General features: G+C 37.0%; 1 protein-coding gene and 1 long non-coding RNA gene across 18 annotated transcripts in view; one reads left to right on the top strand and one right to left on the bottom strand.

The window, feature by feature from the left end:
- The window catches only part of PCM1 (pericentriolar material 1), a 112,822-nt gene that overhangs the window by 12,984 nt on the left and 85,194 nt on the right, over positions 1–14,644 (bottom strand). For 11 of the 17 annotated variants that reach the window (XM_064368613.1, XM_064368616.1, XM_012435208.2 and 8 more), the window contains 6 exons: positions 7,552–7,698; positions 4,057–4,254; positions 3,187–3,246; positions 2,724–2,853; positions 2,275–2,435; positions 159–231 (listed from right to left, as the gene is read on the bottom strand). In XM_064368613.1, the coding sequence (XP_064224683.1) occupies positions 159–231; positions 2,275–2,435; positions 2,724–2,853; positions 3,187–3,246; positions 4,057–4,254; positions 7,552–7,698 (769 nt within the window). Of the gene's footprint in view, positions 1–158; positions 232–2,274; positions 2,436–2,723; positions 2,854–3,186; positions 3,247–4,056; positions 4,255–7,551; positions 7,699–10,090; positions 10,878–14,644 lie in introns of those variants that run through there. The other 6 variants (XM_064368615.1, XM_064368619.1, XM_064368623.1 and 3 more) reach the window with 2 other exon arrangements.
- The window catches only part of LOC105705358 (uncharacterized), a 56,168-nt gene that overhangs the window by 36,893 nt on the left and 4,631 nt on the right, over positions 1–14,644 (top strand). Inside the window, exons 3-5 of the long non-coding RNA XR_001104656.3 lie at positions 492–612; positions 13,713–13,841; positions 14,429–14,642. This is a non-coding gene — a long non-coding RNA (uncharacterized LOC105705358). The remainder of the gene's footprint in view (positions 1–491; positions 613–13,712; positions 13,842–14,428; positions 14,643–14,644) is intronic.

Here is a 14,644-nt window from a genome sequence, read left to right as displayed (position 1 = left end):
GAAACAAATTTCTCTTATGTTTTATAGGCAGAAGAAAAATACACATCAGGTCCAAAGTATTTTCAAACTAAGAATTTAACATTTTGTGGGGTTTTTTTTTTTTAGCTTTTAAGCAAATAATGGAAATTATCTTAAAATCAAAGACTTAGATTTCTTACCTTTACTGGTGGCTTCTTGTTCAAATGGGACATTTTTGCTTTCTGCTGTCTTTTCAAAGTCACACTGTAGAACCTAGAAGAGAAAAATGTTTTAATAGAAGGGACTGCACCATATAGTCACTATAAAAGAGATGGTTACAAATGTGTGGTTTTTGTCCAACCCAAGACCTTCATACAAAGAAATATAAAAGAAGTATCTTCTAAAACTGTTTCAAGAAGGAGGCTTTGGTTGTGATTTCAAGATGGCTAAGTAAAAGAGTTTCCTTTTTTCTTTTTTTTTTAAAAAAAAAACAACTGGGATAAAGACTGTATTTTTAAAAAAATTTTTTTCAGACTCTGAAAGATACCTATATATATGCAGACATTAAGTGAATGAAAGTGAAAGAGGAAGATGAACAAAGCTAAATGCTTTCAGCAGGGAGAAGAAACAAAAACTGAGATTCACTTCATAATTGTAAGTAACAGATCTAGAAAGAAAGGCATATGATGTTGGGGTAGGAGCTGGTGATGAAAAGGTGGGGGTGGTAGTTAAAAATGTTTAAGGAAAATGTGGCCACCTTGGTTCTCTCCTCCAACTTATATTTTAGAAAAGTTAAACGAGTGACCCCAGACCTGGGGCCAGTGGGAGCAGAGGTGGGGTACAGAGGCACAAATAGGGACACAGTAAAAGTATTAGGTTGATATAAAAGTAATTGTGGGTTTTGCTATTGAAAGGAATGACCAAAACCATAATTACTTTTGCACCAACCTAAATAGAGTACTGAAAACAGAAGAATCTAGTGCATGCCTGTATAAATGTAGGACCTCACCTCCATTCCCACATCTAGCTTCAGAATGCCAACAGCAGGACAGCAAAGGATCCTAATTTGGAGAATCTAAACCATTTCAAAGAAAAAGATATACCAAAAGATACTGACATTTAGGAGTTTCTATGAAAATGCTCGCTGTCTCCCCAGATGCCCTACAGGGAACCCCAAAAGAACTTTAACCTCCTTTTTGGTATATCATTGTTTAATAAAACCAATCAAGGTTCAGCAGACATTTAAAAATAGGAGATACTGCTTCTGTGAAATAACAGGGCACTATAAAAATCAGGAAAAAAAGTGTTTAAAAGTTAAAAACACAACAGCTGAAATAAAAATAATTTCATACAAGTGATAGATAAGGAAAAGAGAAAATTAGAAGATTAATCCATGAGTACTAATAATATCTGAAAATATTAATTACAGAAGGAAGAAAAATGTGTGGCAGAAATAAAGAAAAATTTAAAAATTTACAAAACAGCAGGACATGATACAAATTGAAAACTATCACTGAGTACCCATTGAATGAAAAAAGACTCCCAACAGATGGCACATCACTGTAAAATGTCAAACTCCTGAGCATAAAATCGAGACAAGGGAGCAAAATAACATATCTCAAAGTACCCCCTTATCCACAGAATGTATTTTCCAAAACTGGATATTACCAAACCCCGTTTATACTGGTTGTCCCCATACAAACTTATCTATGATAAAGTTTAATTTGTAAGTTAAGCACAGTGAGAGATTAACAATAACAATAAAACAGAACAATTCTCTTGTGCTTTGGGGCCATTAAGTCAAATAACGGTTGAACAAACACTGTGATACTGCAAGTCTTATCTGCTAACCTAGATGGCTATTAAGTGATTAATAAGCAGATAGTATAAACAGTGTAGACATGCTGAACAATGGAATGATTCACAACCCAAATAGGAAGAAGTGGGCCAGTGTGAGATTTAATCATGCCACTAAAAACTGTGTGCAATTTAAAACTTATAAATTGTTAGGGGGTGGTGGCTCATGTCTGTAATCCCAGAGCTTTGGAAGGCTGAGGTGGGAGGATCGCTTGAGCTCAGGAGTTTGAGGCTATGAGCAGTGAGCTACAATTATACCACTGCACTCCAGCCCAGAAGATCGAGCAAAACCTTGTCTCTAAAAAGCAATTATAAAAAATAAGCTATTTCAGATTTTAATAAGCATATTAATGAGGCTTGCATTCATCTAAGCTGAAAATTTTGACATTTTTTAGAAAGATCTGCTTTCAGTAGTTAAAATAAGGCTGATGGAAGTGTGTCAGTCAAATACAGGAATACCTGATCATCATGTTCATTTTCTTCGGTAGCTTCGGTGTTAGCCTGCAGGGAAGTCTGGACATCTACAGGGCCTTCTTCAAATTCTTCTATTTCTTCATCCTCATTCTCGTCTTCTCCACTTCCGTAATTAGTTAAAGCCTGAGTTTCAGCTTTAGACAAATCTAAATTGATTAATACACAATTTTTGGTAAATTTCAGCACATAATCTTAACAGTAGCCACTGTTCATTGCATTCCTGCATGGCATAGATGCTTTATATAAAGTACTGAAATCTTCAAACAGTACGTATTAGAAAACATATGATGCAGAAAGGCCAGATAATTTAGTCAGGGTCACAGTGAAATTCGAAATCAGGGTTCTTTGACACTTAATTCTATACTTATTACACTCCAATAAATGGTCTACAAAAAAACTAATGTATACAGATAGAACAGAGCCTTTAAACTTACTAATAGACACTGGACATCCTTCACTTTCTTCATCTTCCTCTTGATCAGAAATATCAGATCTTATATTTTGGGGACCATCATACACCTCAGATGTTTGAGTCTGTTTAACTGTTTCAGTCTCATCCTTGTCCTAGACACAAATATATTTGAGTAATTAATTCTTAAAGTACAAGTGAAAAAGGTACATAATTAATAATGATCATTATCTAACAAAAAAATACAAAGAACCATTTTTGATAGTCTTGTTTTTAAAAGAAAAAAGTCTGTCAGAAGAAAGGCCATTTGATGATTTACTCTGCTCTCAAACATTAAGCACTGTTAAAATAATATTGTTTCAAAAGCATTATTTTTAGGCAAATCTTTTTTTGAGACAGTCTTGCTCTGTCGCCCAGGCTGGTCTTGAACTCATGACCTTGTGATCCACACACCCGGCCATTTTAGGCAAAAATTAATTAGCACATACTTTGTCTTCATCATCAATCTCTCCAGTAGGTGAGCCATGATCTTCAAGAATCCTTTTTGCCTTTAAAACAAATCAATTACACAGAATTTAGCAATATGCTTAGATATTCAACAATTCTCTAGACCTAAGACTGGCCTATATTACTTTCCAATCATTTATTATGGTATCATGCTGTTTTATTTTCTTCAAGCTCTTAGCAATGGCTGAAATGTCCGAAATTTATTTATATATAGAAAATAAACATCATGAAAAAGATAGCCTGACTTTGTCTACTTTAGATTCTAAGAAACAAAGTCCATATCTTTCTGTTTGGGTTGTTTCCTTCTCATAAAAGAGGGTCAGGAAATGGGTATACATCTAGGGAAAAAGCTTCCTGGTATGCCTCAATTCGAGGCAGAACAGTCATCCAATCTCAAATGTGATCAAAACTAATTTGACAAGGTAGAACAAACTACAGGGATGTAAAACCAAAGCCCTGACTAATAAGCATTTGTGTTGACTGGGAGTGACCTCTGGGTAATGCATATTCTCAGAGAATCTATAGGGACTGATGACAGCCATGGCAGGCAGCTGGCCCAGGACCAGATTCCAGTCTTCCTTCTTTGGAGACCTGAATACAGGATGATAATGTGAACTGGTTATCTGAATGTATATTTAACATCAATTCCTGTCTGTATTCCTGATCTTTAGCAAGTGCTGTTACTCCTCAGATTCCACATGGGGTTAGCATATATAATGGCTTATAATGTGATTAACTGACATTACTAAAAACTACTTTTGCTGAGGTAAAATATGATTTTAGTTCTTAGTAATGATTAAGAACTGTATTTACGAGCCATTTATCCTAAAATCACAATAAATGTTATTTACCTCTTTGGCATAAGACTGTATCACTCCAGCTGCTTCTATTTTCCTTTTGCATCTCTGTTTAACAGTTATACTATTATTATCCAAATCTTGCATAAGCTTAAAGAAAGCCAATTCATTGAATAACACTTCAGATATCTCTACAAGAAGATCTTCTCCACAGTCTTTCAGTTTTCTGCCAGCAAATTTTGCCAGTGAATCCTATTCAAAGATAAAGCAAATAAGTTAAAGATGATAGTAAACTTCAATTGTAGAACAATATACTTTTAAGTACTGAAAAACTTAGAACTAACGGTTATGATTACTAAGATAGGTTAATAGTACTAAAGAATACTGCTGTATTACTAAGTAGGAATACTGCTATTCCTGCTTAAAGAATATATACAAGGGGAGGAAAAGAATATATATGGTCATCCATATTTAGTAGCTATTTAATATAATTGCTGGGCACAAATGAATTCAGACAGGAATTCCTAATTCCAAAAAGCTCCTTGACAGTATAGGAGATACATATATACTACAGTAATAAATTATAAGTGCTATGAGAGGAAAATACAAAGTCTTCTACCTCTAAATGGTACCATTAAAATACTAATTTTAAAGCTTCCTCCTTTACTTGAGCCAACCATTCTAATTTAAATTTTTCTTCAAAAGTAAACTTCAATTCTATTCAAGTTGATACATAGGATCATGTAAAAGAAAATAGGATTTCGGCTGGGCGCGGTGGCTCACGCCTGTAATCCTAGCACTTTGGGAGGCTGAGGTGGGTGGATCACCTGAGGTCTGGAGTTTGAGACCAGCCTGGCCAACATAGTGAAACCCCATCTCTACTAAAAAAAATCAGATTATCAAAAAATTAGCCAGGCATGGTGGCAGGTGCCTGTAATCCCAGCTACTCGGGAGGCTGAGGCAGGAGAATCCCTTGAATTCGGGAGGCAGAAGGTTGCAGTGAGCCAAGATCGTGCCATTCCACTTCAGCCTGGGTAATGAGTGAAACTCCGTCCAAAAAAAAAAAAAATTTCAAGACCTTCTACCTTCATTATGTTAAGAAGGAAGTTAAACCCTGGCAAGCTGAATGCTGGTGATTTCTGCTTCTTAGACAAAACAGTCACTCTCTTCCTCATTGTTCTTGTTCTGTAAATGACTAGGGGAGAGATCAGGGACCTGTCCTCCTCCCTTCTAATTACTGATCTTTGATACAGATTAACTGCCTCCTTTATTGTCCTGTCAGATCAGGTGGCAGAAAAGACTCAAGGACTGTTACATCTTTTACCTTTCCTGAAAGGAAAACATCACCTCAACTAGACTGTTGTAACAATGCATTAAGACTTATATAGAAAGATGCTGCTAAAATTCTGTTGAGCTTCCCTGAACTGTGTCCACATAAACCAGCAGTTAAACCAGCAGTCCCTAACCTTTCTGGTACCAGGGCCTGGTTTCACAGAAGACCATTTTTCCACCAACCAGAGGTTGGGGGAAGGTTTTGAGATGACTCAAGCACATTACATTCATTGTGCCCTTTATTTCATTGTAACATATAGCGAAATAATTATACAACTCACCATAACATAGAATCAGTGGGAACCCTGAGCTTATTTTCCTGCAACTAGATGGTCTCATCTGGGGGTGATGGGACACAGTGAGAGGTCAGGAATTAGATTGTCATAAGGAGCACATAACCTAGGTCCCTTACATGTACAATTTACAGTAGGGTTCAAACTCCTATGAGAATCTAATGCTGCTGCTGATCTCATAGAAGGTGGTGCTCAGTCGGTAATGAGAGCGATGGGAGAGCTTTGCTGACTCGCCTGCCACTCACCAGCCTGGGGGTTGGGGATCCCTGATACCGATGATCCCAAACTTCTGATGTCTATTCTTTGGAATCTGTGCTTCACAGGCAGCTGTCCTCAAACTGGTTGCTTGAATAAACTCTCTTTAAACTAGATTCTGATCCTTTTGATTATTTGGGGTTGAAAATCATCAAATAAGTAAGTATATGCTACACATTTTTCGTATGCTACACTCCTTTTTCTTTCTAAAAATATGGACTATGCTATTTAGAGAACAGGCAAACTACTATGATGTTGAACGCCTGCCTCTTTCCCCCACCAAAACGCTACCTTATCTAGCACAATTATGGTAAAACATACAAGATATGCTGGGTGCTTTGTGAAAAAAAATTATTGTACAGGTTTCAGAAGGAAAAATGTAGAAGATGGTAATTTAAGCTCTAGCTCATAAAAAAAAAAATTTCAAGACTGGGCAATATTTAATCTAAATTAACTTTTATTCTTCATGTATGTCCTCTTGTGAAAAAATCAAGAATGGGATGAAAGAAAACCAGTCATACCTGAGACTGAGAAAAAAATCTTATTTCCAGATTAATGTTTTGGGATCTGCCCATAATCATCATAGTAGGCAAAACTGAGAAAAGGGCTACATGGATCTTGATAAAATTATAATTTCTTTTAGCCTTATTCTAAAATGCAGCTGGATTTCTACAATGCACAACACCATCAATGTCTTATAGTCCTTATAAATTATGTATTAGTACTAATTAGTAATTAGTACTAACAGGGCCAGGACAATTTATACTTTAGTTTTAATACTAACAAAATGGAAAATTATAGTGATACAAATTTGCATCAAGCCCAAGGTTTAAAAAAAATTAACATTTCATAAGAAAATTCTGTAATAAAGATAAAAAATGTATGACTTAATCTGGAGTAAAATTACACATTAATGAACTATCTCAATGTGGAAATATTCAGTTAAATATAAAGGTAAAGATGTTATATGGAGGAAACAAGGTAATTTTATTAACACTTAACATGGGATTTCTCAACCTTGGCACTACTGACATTTAAGGCCAGATAATTATTTGCTGTGGGTTACTGTCCTGTGTATTGTCAAATGTTTGTCAAGATTCCTGGTCTCTACCCATTAGTTGTCAGTACCTGTCCTCTCAGCCCTCCCTACCTTCTCTACACTACCGGCTGTGATAAACAAAGTATCTGCAGACATTGCTAAATGTCTCCTAGAAGGCAAATTCTACCCTAGTTGAGAACCACTGACTTACTATAATTTTAGGGTACTGATATAGCCTAAAAAGTCTCTACAATCAGCTAGTTTTTGGCTTCTGAAATTTCCCACACGAGTCAAATTACTTTAGTCAATTATTTTAGAAAAAGTCGCAGAATACTTTCTAAACATTTCAAACTAAAAATGTTTTCACTAAGGAGAAGAAAAACCAAACCAGTAAAAGCTTATAAGAGACATGCCTTAGAGATGACCAAATTAAATGAAGATACAAACAGGACCTAATGATACAATATTTTTTTAACCAAGTGACAACCTAGAGAAGTATTACATCATCCCAAGTGGATGCTAATTGGATGTCCACCTGAATAAACTGTATAATGCAAGAAAATGTGCCCCCCACAAAAAAACCTTACTGCATAGTACATATTGGTAAATCATATAAGTATAAACTCTTACCTGTAATATACTTCCAAGTTGTTTATGAAAGAACTTTACAAACTCTTTGCTCTCATCATTTTGCTGGGTAAGGGTCAAAACCATGCGCCTTACTGAAGTTAGAAGCTGTGAGGAGCATACTTCATCCATGTGCTCCTGAGAAAAATCCTAGTTGGTTAGAATATAAACTTACCTATTGTTTAAAAAAGAAATCAATCCATATAATATAAAATGTTAATTTTTATTTGTCTTACATAAATGTTCCTCAATTTTCAGCTATCTGTTTAGAAATACCCATTCATAAGAAAAGCCAAACTCTCACTTGATTCATACACATTGAGAGGTTTGGCAATTTTGACTCATCAAAGCAGATGATGGCCAGTAAAAAAACTGGCTGATCCGGTACGTTTCACCACTTCCTTTCTGTACCTTAAGGAGAACTATCCTTCCTACAGTTTCCATTTTGCCACTCTTTCTGTTTTCAGTTAAGTTCAAATACTCTTAACAAGCATACTCACCTTCTGCACAATTCCCTATTATTTTCTAACTCAGGGTTTCTCAACCTTGGCATTATTGATATCCTGTACCTTGTAGGATATTTAGTAACATCCTGGCCTCTACCCACCAGATGCCAGTAACACCTCCTCCCTATACCACTTCAACAACTACAAATATCTTTAGACATTCTGACATGTGTTCAGGGTCAACATCACCCCCTAACTTTCTTAACAAATCACTTCAGGCCAAGTGTCTCTTCCTAAACTTCCTTAAGAAGTATGTGTGAGCTACAAAATAATCTGAATCATGGTTAACTTTCTGAGGTTGTGTTCATAAATTATGGGTATCAAGGAATCTCAAGGTGCTAATCCTCCTTCTTCTACTAAATTTATTTAAGCAAATCCTATAACCTTTTCTCAGTTCAGTTTTTTTTCCCCACTATACAAATCTATAAAATGAGATAACCAAACTAGATGATGTTCAAGGTCCCTTTTCAGACCTAAGCTCATTTAAAATAATGTATGTATCAAGACAGGTGATTAAAACAAAACTGTCCCTGTCTTCAGAGAGTCAAATACTAGTGCAGGAATCAGATATGTACATAAATAATCACTATAAGCTCTGTGGTGTCTAGTAGATAATACTTTTTTAACTGCAGAGATTCTTATTTATCACCAAATACAGTGGCTAGCTCACAGGAGACATTACTTGCTGAATAAATACTTTTAAAAAGCACATACTAGGTGCTCTAAGGAGCTGTGGGAACACATTAGAGGCAACAACAAATATTTCTGAAGTAGTATTTCAGCCAGACAGAAAAGAGTGAAAGTATTTAATATTTTGGCTAGATAAGACAACTTGTACAAAGGGCTAATATGTGAAAAAGTAACAGTAGATATAGGAAATGTTGAATAATTTGAAGTGCGTGTACCCGGATGGAGAGTGGCAAGAGTGGGAAAGCACACCAGATCCAGTGGTGAAGCCTCTTGAAGACTAAGGAGTTCGGGTAGGATACTGCTTAATAAAAATGCACTTCATGCCCAGTACGACAGGCCGTCTAGGCAAGAGGTAAGGATATGAATTAAGAAATATGCTACTGGAAAGAAGAAAGAAAAACTGATGGCTCTAAGTAGAAGAATCAATTTTTGACTCACTAGTGATGGCAACAAGAAAGTCAAGAAGTCTAACTTAGGTGACTGGGTATTGCTGACTGGGTATAATTACCAAAAATGTTCTACAGTCCTACAAAAAAAGTCAAGATTTGAAGTGAAATGACACATCATAATTAGTTAAAATCAGATTATTAATTCTACTCAGTCTGCTGGTCTCTGAAACCTTTTGAAATGCTAAATTATTTATTATTTCATTTCCTCATGAAATGAATTCACTTAAATTTAGATTTTAAGGAAGGAGACTAGCTAAGTCTTGTGTTTTAGGTAACTCTAGGAATGCTAGTACCTCTTCAAAGGTCAAGTGGAAAACCTATTAAATATGCGACTAGCCACTTTAGCCAGCTAAAATATCATTAATATTTCCTAATATCTTAGACATTTAAGAAAGATCACTTTTAAAAAAATAGTTCTTTTAAATTCATGACTTTTTAAACATTTTACAAACTAAAGGTGATTTTCATTTCATTCAAGTATTAAATATTTTATTGTATAATGGTTTCTGAGCAGACAGTATGTAACTTAGTAATTTTTTCATCAATTCAGACACAAAATAGTAACAACAGTCAATTTCCTAATTGAAGGCTGTACTCCCTAAGCATAAACCATTTAGGTTTTTTAAAATCCTTATAGAGTAACTGTACATACCAAATAAATATTACTACAAATATATCTAATTTAATTTTTAAAAGACATGTTTACAAGTATTTATTGTACAATTCACTATAAAAGTATAAAAGAAAAAAGGCCAACACTTTAGGCCTAGCATGAAAACAAGCAATAACTTAGAAAATTTAAATCAATTCACTTGAGGCAATTGTTTCAAACTGAAATAAGTACCTATAAAAAAAAAATCTATATTCTTAAAATCTATAAGTATACTGTTTGGAAGGTAAATATATATATATATATATATATAATTAACAGGAAATAAGTTCATAGAACAATTGGTAAAACTGATATATTTATGCCTTATCCCTCAAATTTGTTTTACCCAGTATCTTAAGTACTTCTTGGCTGTAAGTACTATAAAATATTATTTTCTAGGGGGAGATACAAATAATTATGATCCTTTGTCCTAAGTGCTATAATAAAGGCATGAACCTAGTATCTCAGTAACAGTGAAAAGAGGAAGGAATTCTGCCTGTAAATACATGCAATAACATTTAGGCTGGCTCCTGAAAAACAGGAGAAACTGACAGGAAAGGGGAGAAGGTCATTCTAGACAAAGGACACGATGTGGGTGATGTGCCTTTTTCAACAATGTCAAGTAGGATACAAAGTTTAAGAGGCCAGACCAAGCTGTAAAAGTTTTTGTGAGTGATACTGAACCTGGTCTTTATCCTATGGGCCAGCTGTTGTCACATTTACAGAGTCTAAAGAGCTCAACCACAGCTGAGGTTGAAGAGTCCAGTCATTTATTAATTAATTAATGTTTACTGAGTGCCTACAATATGCAGGTACTATTTTTGGACAGTGATCAAAAGAAAATATCTCAGATGTCATGGATCTTATATTTTAGCATGGAGAGGCAAATATTAAATAGGTTAAAGGTGCTGTGCAAGCACTATGGAGATAAAGGAAAGCAAGTAAAGGATAAGGAAGGGGTTTACTCACCAAAAGTTAACATTTGACCAAACACTTGAGGGGTTCAAGAGAACAAGCCATGCAGGTAGGTATCTGAAGGAAGAGCATTCCAGGCAGAGGTATTAGCAAATGCCAAGGCCTTAAAAGTGCTAACAACTCTAGTAGGAGAGTTGAAAGGTTAGAAGAAGCAGCAATACAACAGTAAGACCATTTAAGAACTGTTGCAATGGTCTAGAACAAGGCTAAGTGTTTCTGCTTTTACATGGAATAATCTGGACAGATGACTCTCCTCTCAGCTGTAAAGTCAGACACTCTGCTATATCTTCAGAGAAAGACGTTTCTATAGGTGCTTTCTCAAAGATCTCTCTTCTGTCAAAACATTCCAAAAAAAGCAATTACTTCTGCCGAGGGAAGAAATACAAACGCATGGAAGCAATTCTCTGTGGTATGTGTCTTACAAAGAAATTAAAGTACAAGTAGATTTTAAGAAATTAACCCAGTGACAATGCATTTTGTATTTTACCATATCTGGATGAAAAGAAAACAATTACTTTTCACTTCAAATTGTTACAATTTCCATTTTAAATTAGAATGTAAAGAATGCCATGTCAGAAGTCCTGTCTTCTTACTCCATTTCTTGCATATGTCTCCATCTACCCTGATCAAGTTTATTAAATAAAATTAATAGTACTGCTTACCATTCTGATACTTTCAATGCTGATGGGAATATAAATTGGTTAGTTTCTCTTAAGGACATGTTAGCATGTCTCAAAAGCTTTAAAAATGTTCATGACCTTTGAACTAAAAACTTTATGTCTAAAAATTGTTTCTAAAGAAACAAGTGAACAGATTAGGTTAAATCATTGAAGAAGTGTTTATAATATTTTGAAACCGAATAAACACAAACATTTAACAATAGGGAATGAAAAAATAATTAATAGAAAACTGCATTCTATGACTACTTGACCTCATAGTAGCCATCAACATAACTAACTCCTTGCAGCCCTTCTTGGTCAACTCTAGCTCTTCCTTTGTACTTCAATGCTGTATCACCTCGTCCCACATCCCTGCTGAAGGCCCCTTTCTAGAAGTCATATCAAATGCCCTGGCTTTAGGCAGCGGTTACATGCTGTAAACTACTTTATATCTATCTCCAGCTGTGCCTGGAATTAGCTGAGTAACCAAATGACTACTTGATCACTCCACAGTTGTCAAGACAGTTCAAATTTAAAGTCCGGAAGAGAACTCTTGGCTGGCGTGGTGGCACAAGCCTATAATCCCAGCACTCTGGGAGGCCCAAGGGGGTGGTTCACTTGAGGTCAGAAGTTCAAGACCAACATGGTCAACATGGCAAAACCCCATCTCTACTAAAAATACAAAAATTAACTGGGCATGGTGGCATACACCTGTAGTCCCTGCTACTAGGAAGGCTGAGGTGGGAGAATCACTTGAATCTGGGAGGCGGAGGTTGCAGTGAGCTGACATCCTGCCACTGCATTCCAGCCTGGGTGATAGAGTGAGACTCTGCCTCAGAACAACAACAACAACAACAAAAAACACCAAAAAACAGAACTCTTGATTTCTCCCTTCTCCCAAGCCTTCTTCATTTCAGTAAATCCTATTTCCTTCCAGCCAGTATTCTCTAGCTCCTGACACTCTAACCATTAGTAGGACCTACTGATTTCCTAACTATATGCCCATCATGTATTTCCTTATCACCACCCTTACCTAAGCCACCATCATTTCTCATCTGGTCTCATTGCACTCCTAACACCCTTATAATCAATTTTCCAAAAACAAACCAGACTTTGTTTCTCTCTTGCTTAAAATCTTCTAGGAGTTTCCCTTCAAGCTTTGAGCAAAGTCCAAACTTCTAATTATGGCCTGTAATATTTTATACAATTAGCCCTTGCCTCCCTTTCAACTCCATCTCATACAAATATCCTCCAACCACCACATAGGCCTTCCCTCTATTCCTTCAACATGCAAAGCTAATTCCTACCTTAAGGCCACTGCACTCTGTCTGAAATGATCTTGGTTTACGCTGGCTCCTTAGTCACATCTCTGCTTAAATGTTCCCTCATTAGACGCCTTCCCTGACCATCCAGTCTAAAACAGACACCATCATATATCACCAAATTTCAATGCTGTGCATGGCCTGCATCATTACCTGATATACATGTACTTATATGTCTTATATTTATAAATATGTTTGAATGAATATTGTGTAACCATTAAAAAAAAAGGCAGGGGTGGAGCAAGATGGCAGAACACAAACCTCCACCAATTGTCTTCCCTTCCTGGAACACCAAATTTTACCAACTAATTACAGACAAAAAAGCATCATTATAAGAATAAAAACCAGGTGAGCAATCACATACCTACTTTTAACTTCGTATTCCTGAAAGGGGCACTGAAGAGGGTAGGAAAGACCATCTTGAATTGCTGATGCCACCCCTCCCCCAACCCCAGGCAGCCTACAGACTGCAGCAATTAAAGTGACTCCTTCCTTCTGCTTGAGGAGAGCAAACAGTAAAAAGGACTTTGTGTTGCATCCTGGATATGAGCTTAGCCACAGCCACAACAGGATAGGGCAACAGACAGAGTTGTGAGGTCCCCATTCCAGGCCCTAGCTCCAAAATGACATTTTTAGACACACTCTGGGCCAGAAGGAACCCCACTGCCTTAAAGGGAAGGACCCAGTCTTGGAAGGATTACTCATCTGCTGATAAAAGAGCCCTTGGGCCCTGAATAACCAACAGAACCAACAGTGATAACCATGTGGTATGCCATGGGCCTTGGGTGAGACTCTGAGATGTCCTGGCTTCAGGTGAGACCCAACATATATTGAGCTGTGGTGGCTATGGTGAAAGATTCCTTCTGCTTGAGAAAAGGAGAGAAAAAAGGGGACTTTGTCTTGCACCTTAGGTATCAATGCAGTCACAGTGGGATAGAGCACCAAACAGGCTCTTGAGATCTGCAATTCGAGAACCTGGCTCCTGGACAGCATTTCTGGATCTTCCCTGGGCCAGAGGAAAGCCCACTGCCCTGAAGGGGGTAAGTACCAGGCCTGACAGCATTCACCACAAGCTGATTAAAAAGCCCTTGGGCTTTAAGAGAATGTTAGTAGACTCAGGGGCCAGTGTTGGTGGTGGTGGCCACGGAGACAGGCTCCTCTGCCTGTGGAAAGTGGAGGGAACAGTGAGAAGGACTTTGTCTTGAGGTTTAAAGGCCAGCTTAGCCACAGTAGGACAGAACACTAGGTAGATTTCTAAGGTTTGTGTTTCCCATCCCTAGCTCAAGAACTTATCTGTGGACCCATTAAGAGCCTAAAGGAACTCACTGCCCTGAAGGGAAAGATAAACATGGCTAGCTTCCCATCTGCTAATGGTAGGAGCCCTAGGGCCTTGAGTGAATTTAGATGGTAGCCAGGTAGTAATTACAGCATGTCTTGGGTAAGTGCCAGTGCTGTGCTGGCTTTAGGTCTGACTCAGCATAGCCCCAGTGGTGGCCACCACAGGGGTGCTTCCATCACCCCATCCCCCAGCATTTCAGCACAGAGATTCATTTATTTGGGAGAAGGTAAAGAAAGAGAACAAGAGTCTGTCTGGTAATCCAGAGAATTTTTCTGGATCTTATCTAAGATCACCAAGGAGGTACCTCTATGAGTCTGCAAAAACCACAGCATTTTTCGGCTTGGGGCCCAAGTCCGTTTGAATACCTGGAAAGCTTTCCCAAGAATGGGCACAAACAAGCCCAGACACCAACAAACATCCACAAGCATCAAGACCATACAGGAAATCACCACCTCAACAAAGGGACCAAATGAGGCACCAGGGACCATTTCTGGAGAAACAGGT

The sequence above is a fragment of the Aotus nancymaae genome, unplaced genomic scaffold (genome assembly GCF_030222135.1).
Source record: "Aotus nancymaae isolate 86718 unplaced genomic scaffold, 86718_ANA_hifiasm-v0.15.2.pri h1tg000079l, whole genome shotgun sequence".
NCBI classification, from domain to species: domain Eukaryota; kingdom Metazoa; phylum Chordata; class Mammalia; order Primates; family Aotidae; genus Aotus; species Aotus nancymaae.
This window is presented reverse-complemented; position numbering and strand designations above follow the sequence as displayed.